The 17,720-nt window shown below is 38.6% G+C and overlaps 1 protein-coding gene across 2 annotated transcripts in view; it reads right to left on the bottom strand.

The window, feature by feature from the left end:
- Positions 1–17,720, bottom strand: part of LOC124781950 (E3 ubiquitin-protein ligase RNF123-like) — a 162,549-nt gene that overhangs the window by 26,676 nt on the left and 118,153 nt on the right. For both annotated transcript variants that reach the window (XM_047253902.1, XM_047253903.1), the window contains exons 14-15: positions 7,913–8,075; positions 3,836–4,026 (exon numbers count right to left, since the gene is read on the bottom strand). In XM_047253902.1, coding sequence (XP_047109858.1) covers positions 3,836–4,026; positions 7,913–8,075 — 354 coding nt within the window. The remainder of the gene's footprint in view (positions 1–3,835; positions 4,027–7,912; positions 8,076–17,720) is intronic.

The raw sequence follows: 17,720 nt of genomic DNA, 5'->3' as shown, positions 1-17,720 counted from the left end.
GAACAGGACAAGATGTTCCAAATTAGGAAATTCTTGAATTTTCTGAACACAATACTCCAGGAAACTTTCACTCCAGGTGATGCTGTTTGTATTGATGAAACAATGGTTCCATTTCATGGATGGTTACACTTTTGTCAGTACATTCCTAGTAAACATTTTAAATATGGACTGAAATTATACAAAGTGTGTGCTGTAGATGGATATACTTGGAATGTTAAAATGTACTGTGAAAAAGAAGTTAATGCTATAGACACAACAATAACAACTGTTTCGGAGTTAATGGAATCACTTTTGAATTCTGGAAGGACATTCTTCATAGATAACTTCTACACTTCGGTGAACTTGGAGCATGTTCTTCTGGAACAACCAGCTTATCTGGCTCCACAAAAAGAAGGGGAAATTGAGAAACTAACATAAAAAAAGTTAAAGAAGGGGGAAATGGCGCCTGTGGAAAGCAACACAAAGACGGTTGTTGGAAAGTGACATGACAAGATGGACATAATTTTTCTGACAACCAAACACAAACCTGAGCTTGTGGCACTGAAAACCAGGTTCAGATAAAAAAAACCTATGGCTCATGCTTGAGAAGTTGGTGAAATGGTAGCATAAAGTGATCTTTGAATTATTGTTCAGTACTATGCTCGTAAATGCTCACACTCCGTGTGTTCAAATTACAAAACAAAAAAAAAATGGGTATCATTGTTTTTTTGTGAGGCATTGCAAATAAGTTACTTGGGATTGACCATTTTCAAGATACAAAAATGAATAGGAATCACAAACTGATTGACACTGCAATGAGACAATGTTGCAACAGCTGTTACCAGAAACTCTCCAAAGCGGGTGGGTGAAAGCATGCAATCAAACAAAGCAAGTAGGTGTTATTGAAATGCCTCATTTGTCCTCAGAGTTTAATGTCCACGAATTTTTTTTTCCCCACGAACATGTATAAAAGTAATTTTATTTTATTTTTAAAATCAAAGCAATTATATAACATACAGTTGGAGTTTTTGCCAATAATAATGTCTTCCTGAAATATATGAGTGTGTGTAATGGTCATAAAAAACTTCCTAGTTTAAAATAGGCCATGTGCATAATATTTCATCAAACCATGTTTATCAGGTTAAAAACAATTTCCTCAGAAGTACTAGCTTCAATTTCTTAAAATACAATGAAGGAAGACAAGTCATGGCCAAAATGAAAAATTTACCAAAATGCTGCTGGCAGCCACAGTGGTAAGAAATCATTCACACAGAAGGATCATACAAACATACAGTCATTTGACTGTCACACACACTTCTGCATGGAGAAAATAGAAATAGGCACCCCTGTTGTAGAGAAGGAACTGACAGGGTTGAAAGCAAGTAAGTCACCAGGCCCTGATGGAATCTCCGTTTGATTTCAAAGAAATTACTCTGCGGCATTGGCTCTTTACTTAGCACTTATTATGAATCTCTTGCCCAGCGCAAAGTGCTGGAAAAAAGATGAGTTCTGCCTATAAGAAAGCTAAAAGAATGAAACTGCACAACTGCAGACCAACACTCTAACATCAGTTTGCTGCAGATTTCTTGAACACATTTCTGAGATTGAAGGTAATAAATTTCCTTGAGACAGAGAAGTTTCTGTCGATTAATCAGCACTGATTTAGAAAGCACTGATTGTGCCAAACTCAACTTACTCTTTCCTCACATAATATCCTGCAAACCATGGATGAAGAGCAACAGGCAGATTTCACATTCCTAGATTTTTGAAAAGTGTTTGACAGGGAGCCCCACAGCAAACTGTTACCGAAGACCCGAGCACATGGAATAAGCTCCGAGATATGTATTTATGGCTGTATGTATGGATGGATGGACAGGGTGGTCTGGGCACAAGACTGCAAGGCATTTAGCACCCAGATGAAAATAGTAAGAGACAAGTGGCAGAAAAATACAGTAAACAGGAGTAGGAATTAGCAACGGAAATTGAAAGTAACAAAATTGCGGTAAACCATGTGTGCACCCACACTGGAGCACAAAATGGGTATCATGTCAAATTTAAAACTAACAGAGGAGAAAGTTGGAGAAGTTAAAACAACACAGTGGATGGCCATGGCTGACTGATCGTAGGAAGAAAAACGATGAGCCAGCCACTATGCAACACACAATAACCTCCAGCCTATGACTTGAGACCAGAGTCCGGACACATTAAAAAAACTTTAAAACTTAAGACTAGACTCTCCTCTTCATCAGCTTAAAGACAGAACAGATCCCCACCAAAACTCACTTCCATCCTCTCATCATGACAGAGCATGCACTCAGTTAAAATATAATGCACAGTAATTTGCACACCACAGGATTACAGAATGGGGGGATTCTCTTGCCAGAGTAAGAAGCCAATGTGTAAGGAGACAGTGCTCGATTTGGAGACATGTAACAATCACTTTATCCCACCTGAACAACTGTCAGGAATAATGCATAGCCAGATACTTGGTTTCACTTACCGCAACTTCTTGTTCATCACTGCCAACATTTTGCAGATGTGTGAGTGGCTTGAAGACTTCTTAAGTAATAGAATCCTGCACACCGTTCAGGACAGTGAGTGTTCATCAGAGACAAGGGTATTGGAAGCACCTCAGAAGTGTGACAGGACCACTCTTGTTCGCTGTTAACATACATGATCTGACTGGCAGGTGAGAAGCATTTCACAGCTGTTTGCTCAGGAAGATTTGATTTATCAGAAGATGTCACTGCAGGAGAATACAGGATGATTTAAGAAGAATTTCCAGTTGGTGTGACATTGACAGCTTCCTCTAAATGAAGAAAAATGTAAGTTAATCCAGATGAGTGGGAAAAATTATCCTGTAAAGTCGAATACAGCTTTAGTAGTGTGCTGCTTCACACATGATGATGATGATGATGATTGGTTTGTGGGGCACTCAACTGCGCAGTCATCAGTGCCCATACAAAGTACCAATTTGTACCCAGTCCAATTTTTTTTTCCACAGTCCAATCTAGCCACTGTCATGAATGATGATGGTGGTGATGAAATGATGAGGACAACACAAGTACCCAGTCTCCCTGCTTGATACAATCACATCAAAGAGTAATGCAAAGCAATATGAATATGAAATGGAATGAGCATGCCAGGTTTGTAGCAGACAAGGCGAATGGTCAACTTTGTTTCATTCAGAGAATTTTGTGAACGTGTAGCTCATCTATAAAGGAGATTGCTTACGGAACACGAAGACAACGCATTCTTTATTACCACTCGAGTATTTGGTATCGCTACAAGGTCAGATTAAAGAAAGACATCAAAGCGATTCAGAGATGTGTCATGAGGTTTGTTACCAGTAGGTTCAACCAGCACACAAGTATTAAGGAGACACTTTATGAATTCAAATGAGAATCCCTGGAGCAAAGCAGATGTCCTTTTATGAGGCACTATTGAGAAAATTTAGAGAACAGGTGCTTGAGAGCAGCTGCTGAATAAATACACTGCCGTCAACATACATAAGGACCATGAAGATAGGAGAAACTAGAACTCATGGTGATAACTGCATTATCTTGTGCCCATAACATATTCTCAGCCGACCCAACGTAAATGGTGTAAAGGAGGAATAATTTCAAATTAATTAAGAAGCACATACAGTGAGTGATATGAGCTGATATATTTTCATTCTTCATCGCCTCAGTCACAGGCTTGTAAAACAAAATCTTTTCCACTAATCTCTTCCAACAAATTAGTTATATGCATAATTTTGTTGCATTAGTAACAAGATAATCTATATAAGACAACCTTTTCATTTATATTCTTCATTAAAGTTAAATTTTTGAAATTAATTACTTGCTGTACTTACTCATTGTTTGACTAATGAGACCAGTGTCTGATGGCAACATTTTGGGACCAATCTTCCGTATCAGATGTGGGGACTTCTGGTACCTAAATGCAAACCCACGGCCATGCCACAGTCTCAGTAATACCCAATTACTCTGAGCCCAAGCACGATTTTCATACGGTCTCAGCAGTGATTTCACCATTTTGACTTGGCTGCAAAATATTGCAAACAAAATGGTAGTATAAAAAAGTCTGAAAAGGTTATAGTTTTACAGCCACATTTCAGTTGAAAACATCTAGCATGCAGAATATATGAAACAGTTAAAATACCCTTAGACCCCATGAAGAAGGGAGTAATCCTAACATCAAAGAAGACAGGAGTTGACAAGTGTGAATGTTACTAAATCATGGTTCCAAAATACTAACACAACTTATTTGCAGAAAGTTGGAATGACTGGTAGAAGATGAGCTGGAAGAAGATCATGCTGGATTCCAGATAAGTGTAAAACATGCTAAGCAATATTGACCCCATTAGGTAAAAAGCAAGCTTATGTTTTGAAATACTGAAGCTGTCAGGGATAAAACGCAGAAAGTGAAAATTAATCTACAACTTCTATGACAGTGCTAGGATTCGCAGGACAGAAAATCAAGGAGAAATTTGGAAAAGGAATTAAAGTTCAGGGAGAAGAAATAAATGAAATTAAAAACTTTTCAGTTTGTTGATGACTGTAATTCAGTCAGAGACAGTTAAGGACTTTCAAAAGCATCTGAACAAAATGGATACAGTCTTAAAAAAGAATGTAGGATGAACATCAAGAATAATAAAATGATAGTAATGAGAGTATATTCAACTTGTATGTTGCTGAAGGAATTACATTAGGAAATGAGATGCTAAAAGTAGTAATAGATGGGTTCTGCTATTTGTGTAGCATGACAGCAGATGACGACAAAGTAAAAAAAAGGGAGAGAGATGAAGGAAGGCCACTTTTAAAAACTATCAAACAATCTGTAATGATTCAAACAACATACTATCGTATTTTGAAATGGAAATGGTAAGTGATTCTGTTTACATTTGACAAAAATAAGCAGTAAAAAGAATCAATCTGTAATTTCAGCAAAGAAAATAATGTCCATGAATAAATTATGACAGGAAATTATTTTTAAAAGTATACTCAATGTTATGTACACCAGAGATTATAATTAGCAACAGCACAAGAAAGGAAAAAATAATAATGCAGACTGCTCTTAAGTGCATAAAATACATCATGTCATTCTTCAGCTGCCTAAACAGAAAAAAAGCCACTTTTGGTACCAAAGTAATCATACAGGAGCTGTAGAATTTATAAACAAGAAATTTATTGGGCTAGGTATGAAAAAGTAAAACAAACATGTCTTCAAATTCAAGCAGCCTGTAATACAGATTTTAACGACAAAGTAGAAAAACCAGTGTGAACCACATAAAATGTGATACGGAGAACACTGACAAAAAGCAACATGGAAAAGGATGTATGGAATAATATCCTTCAAAATGTTTGATCAAAAATATTAGCAACAATCTGATCACAAGAAAGTGATAAAATTGCAAGTTTTACATCTTTTGTTCTTGAAATATCTCCTACATATAGCACTGAAGGATGGTATGGTGAATCAGAAATATTTTTTGAACAGATTTTAGTTATAGATTAAAGCACTCTCAAAACAACATAAACACGCTGTTGGCTTTTTAACACCAGTATTACGAAAAGGATAGACTTCCAGACTTCTACTCACCACATAGAGGTGGTGTTGAGTCATAGACAGGCACAATGAAATTACAGCTAAACATTTAAGCTTTCGGCAGAAAAAGTCCTCTGGAAATATAAAGCATACACACATATTCACAGAAGCACTACTCACACACACAAAGCTATTGTTTCTGGTTGCTGTCGCCACAGTGGCCACGTTTGTGTGTGTGTGTGTGTGTGTGTGTGTGTGTGTGTGTGTGTGTGTGTGTGTAGGAGTGATATATATATAGAGAGAGAGAGAGAGAGAGAGAGAGAGAGAGAGAGAGAGAATGTCTCATTTTCAAAGATAAACTTTTTTTGTCTGAGAGCTTAAATGTTTAGTAATCTTTTCATTGCACCAATCTGCAACTCAATGCCTCCTCTATGTGGTGAGCAGCAATCTGTCTTTTTCATAGTACTGTTGTTATCCCACACTGGACTTTCCATTACTAGATTTTTTTGGTGGAATGGTGTTAGCAAAGCCAGCAATGGTGTTTTTAGTGTAAATAAAAAAATTATGGGATGATAGTGGCTAAAATATAGAAAATGTTTTAAAGCAATGCTGCAAGTTTCCCCTATTTTTGAGATTATGATCCAGAATATTCTGGTCAGTCAGATCTTTAGGATACAGGTCTTAGGATATCTGCGTAGCACTACTCAAAGTTGCACTGAAATCACATTATAAATGAAATAATTTCATTAGATGGCTAATTCTGCTCCAGATTTGTGTTAGGACATGTTTACCACCTTTAGATGCAACCACTACTGTTACACTCCAACTCAAATGTTCACAGTGCTTGTGGTTTTTTGTTGTAAAGAAATCTAACTTGTGCACAAGAAATTTTCAGAAATATGGACAACTGTGGAAAAGACTGTAGTTTGCAATTACATTGCAGACGAGGAGCTGCTTTTTGTTTACTTATTATGCGAAAACGAAACAAAAAAAAGAAACAAAAAAATTATCATTGTGGTACAGTGATTGACGCCCTGAAATCTACAAAACTCTAATTTTTTTTCTACATTTGTCCATGTCACGCAATAACACGTCATGTGAAACCTAGAAAGGTTGAATAGTTATGTTTCCATAACTTCTCACATTAATTGTATTCCATTCTAATAGATAACACGAAGTACCATGATCTCATAAAAATCTTTAATAACTGATTGCCAACAGAAAATCATCCTAAGTTTGTCTCTTCTTTCATTTTCAATAAGTTTGGAATGAAGGATGGAATCCAAATGAAACTGTATTTCTCTTGAACATGATACAGGTGATGGACATATCAAAACTAAAATCACAGTAGAAAGCAAAGCTAATGCACAACATATCATTAGGAAACCCACAATTAAAGGTATACGAAATAGCTTATGTGACAAGCATATCAGAAGAAGAATAAAAAATATCATATGAATAGTGCAAAATATTTAGAATTTTGATAAAAGACAAACACATAGCACAGCAGTAATCTGTTCCTGAAAACAACACATTAATGCAAAGCACAGTATCTAACTGCACCACAGTTCATTAATTCCTCCATTTTTCACTCATTCTGTTCTATATGTTCTACTTTGAAGGAGGACCTTTAATGATGTAGGTCAAGCCAAGCTGTATTAACAGGCAGAAACAGCACTTAGAATGTAGTTCTTTATGCTGTGTTAGTTATTAGTACTTGCACAGATTATAAAAGAACATAACGAAGTTGGAAACACACTTCACTGACAAAGATTACTGCTTTCTAAGTTATGCTAAGTAGTAGTTGTTAATACACTGCTGCTGGCTTGCTATTTATGTAACTACACTAGTAGCTAACAAAGGTAATAGGTACAACTGGAATGTTGTGCCCTACCCCTGCTATGCACTTCATGGTGGTTTGCAGAGTATAGTATAGATATAGATATAGATGTAGACATACACATTGTAAGGATGGAGGCCTATTTATATTGAAGTGTTAATAAACAGTAGTTTTCAAAACTGTCAAAATTAATGGGCTACACTATTACTTCATCTGAATAATAACAAAGCTTGCTGCCAGCAATATGTACCTACCACTACCATGAGAGCATTGGAATTAGAAAATACCCAGTATCTTGACTGAACTATGCTGGTTCAAGGAAGAAGCTTCCTTAAGCTCTTCACATTTCGTCAGCTCCTCCCTTTATACAACATGGATGAAAACTCCTTGCTGTGTCAGCATTAATTTTCAACTCTTTAAATACAGTGAGCAACATCCTATCAAGTTTGCACTGAAGCACAAATCAGCCTTCAACAGCAAGCACAAAACTTCTCATTTACCAAAATGCATCATCACTTTCTGACATCAATGTGACAAACGTACCTGCTTTCTGGTACTAACTCCAGACAGTGCAACGTGTGTGAATGGGAAACGAAGCTTGCCAGAGCTTGTATTAATGTGTCTTTTGAACCAGCATTTACTATTCGTGGGTCAGCAAAATGATTGCAAAGAAATTCTGCAACATCTTTCAGCAACTCCTCACTACCTGGAAGAGAAAAGTTCTGCATTCTCTATCAGGTACACTTAAAGTCATTTTTCAAAAAAGCATATATTTGTAGAAATCTTATCAATACTAACACAGTACTTAAATACTAGAAGTATGAGAAGTAATTGTTTTGGTATCAGTAATAAAAATGAGAGAACTGGAAAGAATACAATGAAAAATTAGCATTCAAAATATCAGCCTACATGTTAATACGAGGGCAGTTCAATAAGTAATGCAACACATTTTTTTTCTCGGCCAATTTTGGTTGAAAAAACCGGAAATTTCTTGTGGAATATTTTCAAACATTCCCGCTTCATCTCGTATAGTTTCATTGACTTCCGACAGGTGGCAGCGCTGTACGGAGCTGTTAAAATGGCGTCTGTAACGGATGTGCGTTGCAAACAATGGGCAGTGATCGAGTTTCTTTTGGCGGAAAACCAGGGCATCTCAGATATTCATAGGCGCTTGCAGAATGTCTACGGTGATCTGGCAGTGGACAAAAGCACGGTGAGTCGTTGGGCAAAGCGTGTGTCATCATCGCCGCAAGGTCAAGCAAGAGTGTCTGATCTCCCGCGTGCGGGCCGGCCGTGCACAGCTGTGATTCCTGCAATGGCGGAGCGTGCGAACACACTCGTTCGAGATGATCGACGGATCACCATCAAACAACTCAGTGCTCAACTTGACATCTCTGTTGGTAGTGCTGTCACAATTGTTCACCAGTTGGGATATTCAAAGGTTTGTTCCCGCTGGGTCCCTCATTGTCTAACCGAACACCATAAAGAGCAAAGGAGAACCATCTGTGCGGAATTGCTTGCTCGTCATGTGGCTGAGGGTGGCAATTTCTTGTCAAAGATTGTTACAGGCGATGAAACATGGGTTCATCACTTCGAACATGAAACAAAACGGCAATCAATGGAGTGGTGTCACACCCACTCCCCTACCAAGAAAAAGTTTAAAGTCATACCCTCAGCCGGTAAAGTCATGGTTACAGTCTTCTGGGACGCTGAAGGGGTTATTCTGTTCGATGTCCTTCCCCATGGTGAAACGATCAACTCTGAAGTGTATTGTGCTACTCTTCAGAAATTGAAGAAACGACTTCAGCGTGTTCGTAGGCACAAAAATCTGAACGAACTTCTCCTTCTTTATGACAATGCAAGACCTCACACAAGTCTTCGCACCCGAGAGGAGCTCACAAAACTTCAGTGGACTGTTCTTCCTCATGCACCCTACAGCCCCGATCTCGCACCGTCGGATTTCCATATGTTTGGCCCAATGAAGGACGCAATCCGTGGGAGGCACTATGCGGATGATGAAGAAGTTATTGATGCAGTACGACGTTGGCTCCGACATCGACCAGTGGAATGGTACCATGCAGGCATACAGGCCAGGCATACAGGCCCTCATTTCAAGGTGGCGTAAGGCCGTAGCATTGAATGGAGATTACATTGAAAAATAGTGTTGTGTAGCTAAAAGATTGGGGAATAACCTGGTGTATTTCAATGCTGAATAAAAAAACCCTGTTTCAGAAAAAAAATGTGTTGCATTACTTATTGAACTGCCCTCGTACATACCTACACCTAGACTGAGAATGCAATCTTGAACTTCAGGGAAAAGAAAGAAGAGCTGGGTTTAACATCCCACCAACAATGAGATCAATAGACAGAGAGCATATGCTGGGATTGGGAAAGAATGAGGAAGGTAACTGGGTGCGGTCTTTCACAGGAATCAGCCTGGAATTTTCCTTGACTGACAAAGAGAAAGCAGTTTTGAATTTCTTCAGTTGTCATTGAAAAGTAGTACAACAAAATGTACACAACAGACTTTTCATGGTGCAACAATGGTCATCTTACTGACAGTCTGTTGTGCTCCAGGCATCATTGTGTAGCCCATCTGGATACTAAAAACACGCCTATTCCTGACTCAGGATACATGCATATGCCTGAGTGAACATATGCTGTCCTCTCTAGTCCTACTGCAGAGGACCATGGAGCACCTGCATGGCATTTAGTATGGTCCTCTTGAACCCACTGAATCCATATTTGCAAGGCAGCCATGAGATTTAGATTGATGATGCAAGCAGCAGTAGCATGCAATGATAAACCGCAATAATGATAATGTGATGGGCAAATTTTAGCCCTTTCAATGTCTATGCAACAGCCTCCCCACCAATGTAATATTTTATAAAAACGCATTGTATAATTGTGTACTGTATATTATTTTACTTTTAATCTTTTAAATTTCATTTATTTATGTTATAGTTTTGTGTGTGTAAACATGAAATGAGAAATTGTTATGTAAATTAGTAATGTTATTATTCTCTATGTAATCATATATAGTTACTCTGAGTATTTCTGGAGTCTTTGGGCCAGTAGGGAATATTTCATCTGTGTAACAAAAAAAATTATGAGGAAGGAAGTAACAGCTGATGAGCAATCAAGTTTAATGGCAAGTCTAAGAACTATTAAGATGGTCGGGCATAAGGAAGAGCACAGAGTAAATTTGCAAAAATTTAATTAGTTTGTGGAAAGAACAGTTTCTATTGAGGTGAAAAACGCAGAAGTTTGGAAGCTATCAGCTACAGTGTCTTGAGACAGATAATGATTTAAATTTTCAGGGAGAGGCAGGTAGAACTTGGAATATTCTGGAAGATGAATTCAGCAGCATTGTTGCGACAATTACTGAGACTGTGAGAAGAAGATTTATTTCAAAGACTGATGCAGAAGAGGAATCGTATATGGTGAATGCCCTGGAGAAGAACCCAGACCCATACAAGAGAGACGATACTTCCAGATCATTGCGTAAATGCAGGAAGAAGAAGAAGAAGAAGAAGAAGCTGAAACATGCCGAACGATCAATAACACGAAGCAAGCACACTGTGAAGGCTCTATTATATTGTGATTTATTTGAGCAGCAAACTGAACTGTTTAATGTAATTGGATAGATAAAAAATCTACGCATCAAGCAGTGGCAGGAGAAAACACCAGAATTTGAAAGCCTCGGTCCAGTTGCCAATGATCATCTTTCCTTCTCGTCCTCTCTGGTAAAGTCTTGATTGACCTGGTTTTCTGGGCAACTTTTCCAAACTCTCCCCATTTCCTAAACCTCACCAGTCCTTTTCCATCACTCCTCTCCCCTCGCCTTTAAACCTTCTGCCAGAAGAAGGCGCCACTGGCTGTGAAAGCTTGCTAATTTCAATACCTTTTTATGTTTTCTCCTGTCACTGCTAGGTGAGTAGACTTTTTATCTATCCAGTTACATTATATTTTCCAAAACTGATTAATTTTGTTGATATATTAAATCGAACTGTTTGTGCAATACAGATCTACAAGCGAAAATTGACAAATTGTTCTGAACATCCAACTGTGAACTGTTTTCAAAAGTTAGACTAAACAGTGTCAGGACCTAAGCTTCCATTTATTTGGTTTTGAATGAATTAATAAATGGGTGATCTGGTAGTTTAAGTCAAGTTATGCAGATGTGATTGTTGTAAGTGCAAAATCTGTGTCTGCAAAATTTACATGACATATCCCTGAAATCCCTTCCTGCATCCTACTTAGAAACATCTAAAAGTTAGATTCACAGTGTATTTTGCAAATAAATGACACACTGGAGCAGCACAAAGTTTTACTTCAATTTTAACAATTAATCATTTTTAATTAGCGAAATACCCATCACCATCTTGTTGCAGATCAGTGGGAAGAACAGCAGAGAACAGCAACAGAGTACTTCCTTTGTGGCAACGGTGACCCCAGATTGGTGAAGTGATTACATCATTTACTTCAGATGCACCATCATCTTTCTTTGACATCGCAAAACAATCACTTGACAAGCAGTTTATTTAAAGTGTACTAAAGTTAAAGCGAAGGCTTTCCCTTAAAAAATAAATGACAAACACACATTGTATTTTGAATTGATTTTAGTCAGATTTTTATTATTTGTGACACTATACTGAATTCCCCCCCTTGAACCATGGACCTTGCCGTTGGTGGGGAGGCTTGCGTGCCTCAGCGATACAGATGGCCATACCGTAGGTGCAACCACAACGGAGGGGTATCTGTTGAGAGGCCAGACAAACACGTGGTTCCTGAAGAGGGGCAGCAGCCTTTTCAGTAGTTGCAGGGGCAACAGTCTGGATGATTGACTGATCTGGCCTTGTAACATTAACCAAAACGGCCTTGCTGTGCTGGTACTGCAAACGGCTGAAAGCAAGGGGAAACTACAGCCGTAATTTTTCCCGAGGACATGCAGCTTTACTGTATGATTAAATGATGATGGCGTCCTCTTGGGTAAAATATTCCGGAGGTAAAATAGTCCCCCATTCGGATCTCTGGGCGGGGACTACTCAAGAGGACGTTGTTATCAGGAGAAAGAAAACTGGAGTTCTACGGATCGGAGCGTGGAATGTCAGATCCCTTAATCGGGCAGGTAGGTTAGAAAATTTAAAAAGGGAAATGGATAGGTTAAAGTTAGATATAGTGGGAATTAGTGAAGTTCGGTGGAAGGAGGACCAAGACCTTTGGTCAGGTGATTACAGGGTTATAAATACAAAATCAAATAGGGGTAATGCAGGAGTAGGTTTAATAATGAATAAAAAAATAGGAGTGCGGGTTAGCTACTACAAACAGCATAGTGAACGCATTATTGTGGCCAAGATATACACAAAGCCCATGCCTACTACAGTAGTACAAGTTTATATGCCAACTAGCTCTGCAGATGATGAAGAAATTGATGAAATGTATGACGAGATAAAAGAAATTATTCAGATAGTGAAGGGAGATGAAAATTTAATAGTCGTGGGTGACTGGAATTCGTCAGTAGGAAAAGGGAGAGAAGGAAACATAGTAGGTGAATATGGATTGGGGGGAAGAAATGATAGAGGAAGCCGCCTTGAAGAATTTTGCACAGAGCATGACTTAATCATAGCTAACACTTGGTTAAAGATCATAAAAAAAGGTTGTACACCTGGAATAATCCTGGAGATACTAAAAGGTATCAGATAGAATATATAATGGTAAGACAGAGATTTAGGAACCAGGTTTTAAATTGTAAGACATTTCCAGGGGCAGATGTGGATTCTGGCCACAATCTATTGGTTATGAACTGCAGATTGAAACTGAAGAAACTGCAAAAAGGTGGGAATTTAAGGAGATGGGACCTGGATAAACTGAAAGAACCAGAGGTTGTAGAGAGTTTCAGGGAGAGCATAAGGGAACAATTGGCAGAAATGGGGGAAAGAAATACAGTAGAAGAAGAATGGGTAGCTCTGAGGGATGAAGTAGTGAAGGCAGCAGAGGATCAAGTAGGTAAAAAGACGAGGGCTAATAGAAATCCTTGGGTAACAGAAGAAATATTGAATTTAATTGATGAAAGGAGAAAATATAAAAATGCAGTAAATGAAGCAGGCAAAAAGGAATACAAACGTCTCAAAAATGAGATCGACAGGAAGTGCAAAGTGGCTACGCAGGGATGGCTAGAGGACAAATGGAAGGATGTAGAGGCTTGTCTCACTAGGGTAAGATAATTACTGCCTACAGGAAAATTAAAGAGACCTTTGGAGAGAAGAGAACCACTTGTATGAATATCAAGAACTCAAATGGCAACCCAGTTCTAAGCAAAGAAGGGAAGGCAGAAAGGTGGAAGGTGTATATAGAGGATTTAGACAAGGGCGATGTGCTTGAGGACAATATTATGGAAATGGAAGAGGATGTAGATGAAGATGAAATGGGAGATAAGATACTGCGTGAAGAATTTGACCGAGCACTGAAAGACCTGAGTCGAAACAAGGCCCCGGGAGTAGACAACATTCCATTAGAACTACTGATGGCCTTGGGAGAGCCAGTCATGACAAAACTCTACCATCTGGTGAGCAAGATGTATGAGACTGGCGAAATACCCTCAGACTTCAAGAAGAATATAATAATTCCAATCCCAAAGAAAGCAGGTGTTGACAGATGTGAAAATCACCGAACTATCAGTTTAATAAGTCACAGCTGCAAAATACTAACGCGAATTATTTACAGACGAATGGAAAAACCAGTAGAAGCGGACCTCGGGGAAGATCAGTTTGGATTCCGTAGAAATGTTGGAACACGTGAGGCAATACTAACCTTACGACTTATCTTAGAAGAAAGATTAAGAAAAGGCAAACCTACGTTTCTAGCATTTGTAGACTTAGAGAAAGCTTTTGACAATGTTAACTGGAATACTCTCTTTCAAATTCTGAAGGTGGCATGGGTAAAATACAGGGAGCGAAAGGCTATTTACAATTTGTACAGAAACCAGATGGCAGTTATAAGAGTCGAGCGGCACGAAAGGGAAGCAGTGGTTGGGAAAGGAGTGAGACAGGGTTGTAGCCTCTCCCCGATGTTATTCAATCTGTATATTGAGCAAGCAGTAAAGGCAACAAAAGAAAAATTCGGAGTAGGTATTAAAATTCATGGAGAAGAAGTAAAAACTTTGAGGTTTGCCGATGACATTGTAATTCCGTAAGAGACAGCAAAGGACTTGGAAGAGCAGTTGAACGGAATGGACAGTGTCTTGAAAGGAGGATATAAGATGAACATCAACAAAAGCAAAACGAGGATAATGGAATGTAGTCAAATTAAATCAGGTGATGCTGAGGGAATTAGATTAGGAAATGAGACACTTAAAGTAGTAAAGGAGTTTTGCTATTTAGGGAGTAAAATAACTGATGATGGTCGAAGTAGAGAGGATATAAAATGTAGACTGGCAATGGCAAGGAAATCGTTTCTGAAGAAGAGAAATTTGTTAACGTCGAGTATAGATTTAAGTGTCAGGTAGTCGATTCTGAAAGCATTTGTATGGAGTGTAGCCATGTATGGAAGTGAAACATGGGCGATAACTAGTTTGGACAAGAAGAGAATAGAAGCTTTCGAAATGTGGTGCTACTGAAGAATGCTGAAGATAAGGTGGGTAGATCACGTAACTAATGAGGAGGTATTGAATAGGATTGGGGAGAAGAGAAGTTTGTGGCACAACTTGATTAGAAGAAGGGATCGGTTGGTAGGACATGTTTTGAGGCATCAAGGGATCACAAATTTAGCATTGGAGGGCAGCGTGGAGGGTAAAAATCGTAGAGGGAGACCAAGAGATGAATACACTAAACAGATTCAGAAGGATGTAGGTTGCAGTAGGTACTGGGAGATGAAGAAGCTTGCACAGGATAGAGTAGCATGGAGAGCTGCATCAAACCAGTCTCAGGACTGAAGACCACAACAACAACAACAACATACTGAATTCTTGTTATCACAGCATTATACTCAGCATGGGGGGAATATTGATTTTGTTCATATCTCTTTGGTACAACTGAAATTATTGTAGAACATATCAATGATTTAGGAGCTCCACAAACTTTGTAAAACTGTCTTAAGCAAACCAATAACAATCATGATAGTTAGACATGCAGAAAGGTAATGAAGTTGTCAGGATCATTTTCAGAAAGGCCATGATCCTGTCAATGTCAAATTCCAACACATATTGGTACATGTTCCTACTCCTTACACAAAGCATAACACAATGTTCTCACAAACGAACAACATTCAAACACAACTTTTAAATTAGAAAACTGCTGTGTGATCTCTCATTATGTGCAGACTGTAAATGGCTTTACTCCTATTTACTGTATACCTCCGAATCCAAGATAAGGTTTTCTCCTGAAATTTTGTGCCCAGAAGCAGGGGACCGTCAGGCATTTGTGGCATATGATGTGGAGTTTTTCTTTCTTTACTGTATAGAAGACTGAGCATCCATTAAGCTGTACCTCTACTCTCTTCATCCCTAACACTTGAACCTTGAATGTACGCATGCACTTTGAGCACTGTTGTACAATAGCAGAAAGTGTTTGTTGAGGCAATTTTTTCATCATTTGTTTTTTGACCTTGCAGTTCCCAATTCTAAACTGTGTAGCAAAGTGTGCAATGTATCATGGTGTGTAACAATATGATTCAAAATAGAATTTTTCAATAAGATGCAAGCATTGTTACAACACCAATTTCAAAATCATGCTTGCTCGGTGTGCAGAAGCAACAAACAATTGTGCAGCATCGAGGACGTATGGAGCCACAGGAGCCAATGCTTGGGGATGGCAAGAGGGCAAAGGACTTTAAGCCCAATAGGAAAGCTTTCAGTGGCCCACAGAGTGGACGTTTCAAAATTGTCCAAATGAAAGTAGACGCAACTGTGCTCAAGAAACATAAAGAAGGAACAGCAATTTCCTGTGAAGTCATACAAAATAAAGCACGCAAATTGGCACAGGAACTCGGAGTTCAATTTAAGGCCAGCTCTGGATGGTGTCCAAGGATGGACTTGTGCTGCAACGTCAAACATCACTTGCTCAGCATCTTCCAGTATTGTATATGGAGAAGTTGGTTGATTATCAGTGACACATTATAAGACAGAGAAAGGAAGATGCTTCTCTCTTAGACCAATTGCAAATGTTGACAAGATGCCTCTCTACTTGGACATGCCATCCAGTAAAATAGTACAGGAGAAAGGTGCCAAAAAATTCATGGGTTTGCACTACTGGCAATGAGAAATTGCAAATCACTATGATGATGTGTGTGTTTGCCAATGGAACAAAGATGCAACCTATGTCACCCTCAATTGTAAGACTAAATAAATGTAAAAGATGGCACCCAGCACTGTATTTCACTGCAACAAAAAAAGATGTACAACCAATAAGTTGATTGTAGGTTGGCTCTGCACAGCCTGGAGCAAGAGGCCAGGTGCTCTTCTATAGAATTGTGGAATGTTCATCCTTGATCATTTTCATAAGCATCTGACACCACCAGTGAGGACAAAAATCCTGAAATTGAACACAGATCTTTTCATCATTCCAGGAGACATAATTTCGCAACGAGTGTTAGATGTGGTGTGACCTGAAGCAGCTGCACAGCAATTGGTTACTTCAATGCAGTCAAGCACTGACCCATATCAGGAATTTGATGAAGCTTTCAGTATCTATAAAAGTAGAATAGATCCAGACTGCTTGAACATGCATATCCACTGCATCAGTTGTGAATACATTATAAAGTGCCATGTAACAAATGCCTTAGATGGTAGTGAAGACAATCTACTAATAGAAGAACTCCAAGATAAACAGGACATTGGCAATGACATTGCTGATTCTGTGGACCATTCCAGTGAGAAGGACTTGGTGGCATCTGTATCTAAGGGAGGTCTTTATCTGATTTTATTTTCTGTGTACCAATACTTTTATTGTCTCCCTCAGTTACCGGTAATAAGGTAACCATTTGTAAGTTTTGACAACAAACCTACTATGTATGTGCATCTTTTTCTGCAATCCCTTGCAGAACAATGACAGATTGTTTTGCATTCAGAGTCATCTTGGATTTGGAGACATAAGTGTGGCCACACTGAAGTGCTAATCTTTTGCATCTCCAAGAATGTAGGATACTTCATGCCAAGTTAACATTTGTTGCTTGATTTCTTCATGGTGTTGCAATTTTAATGGTCCAGAATGTACTTAGGAAGAAAGGATTAATAACAAAAAAAATTATGTATGTATGACATTATGGAGTGTACATCACAAATAAGCCTTCATAGAGGCCTGTGACAGACAAGAAAACAGAGAATGGAATTAAAATTATAACAAACAGAACTCAC

The sequence above is a fragment of the Schistocerca piceifrons genome, chromosome 1, assembly GCF_021461385.2.
Source record: "Schistocerca piceifrons isolate TAMUIC-IGC-003096 chromosome 1, iqSchPice1.1, whole genome shotgun sequence".
NCBI lineage: Eukaryota > Metazoa > Arthropoda > Insecta > Orthoptera > Acrididae > Schistocerca > Schistocerca piceifrons.
This window is presented reverse-complemented; position numbering and strand designations above follow the sequence as displayed.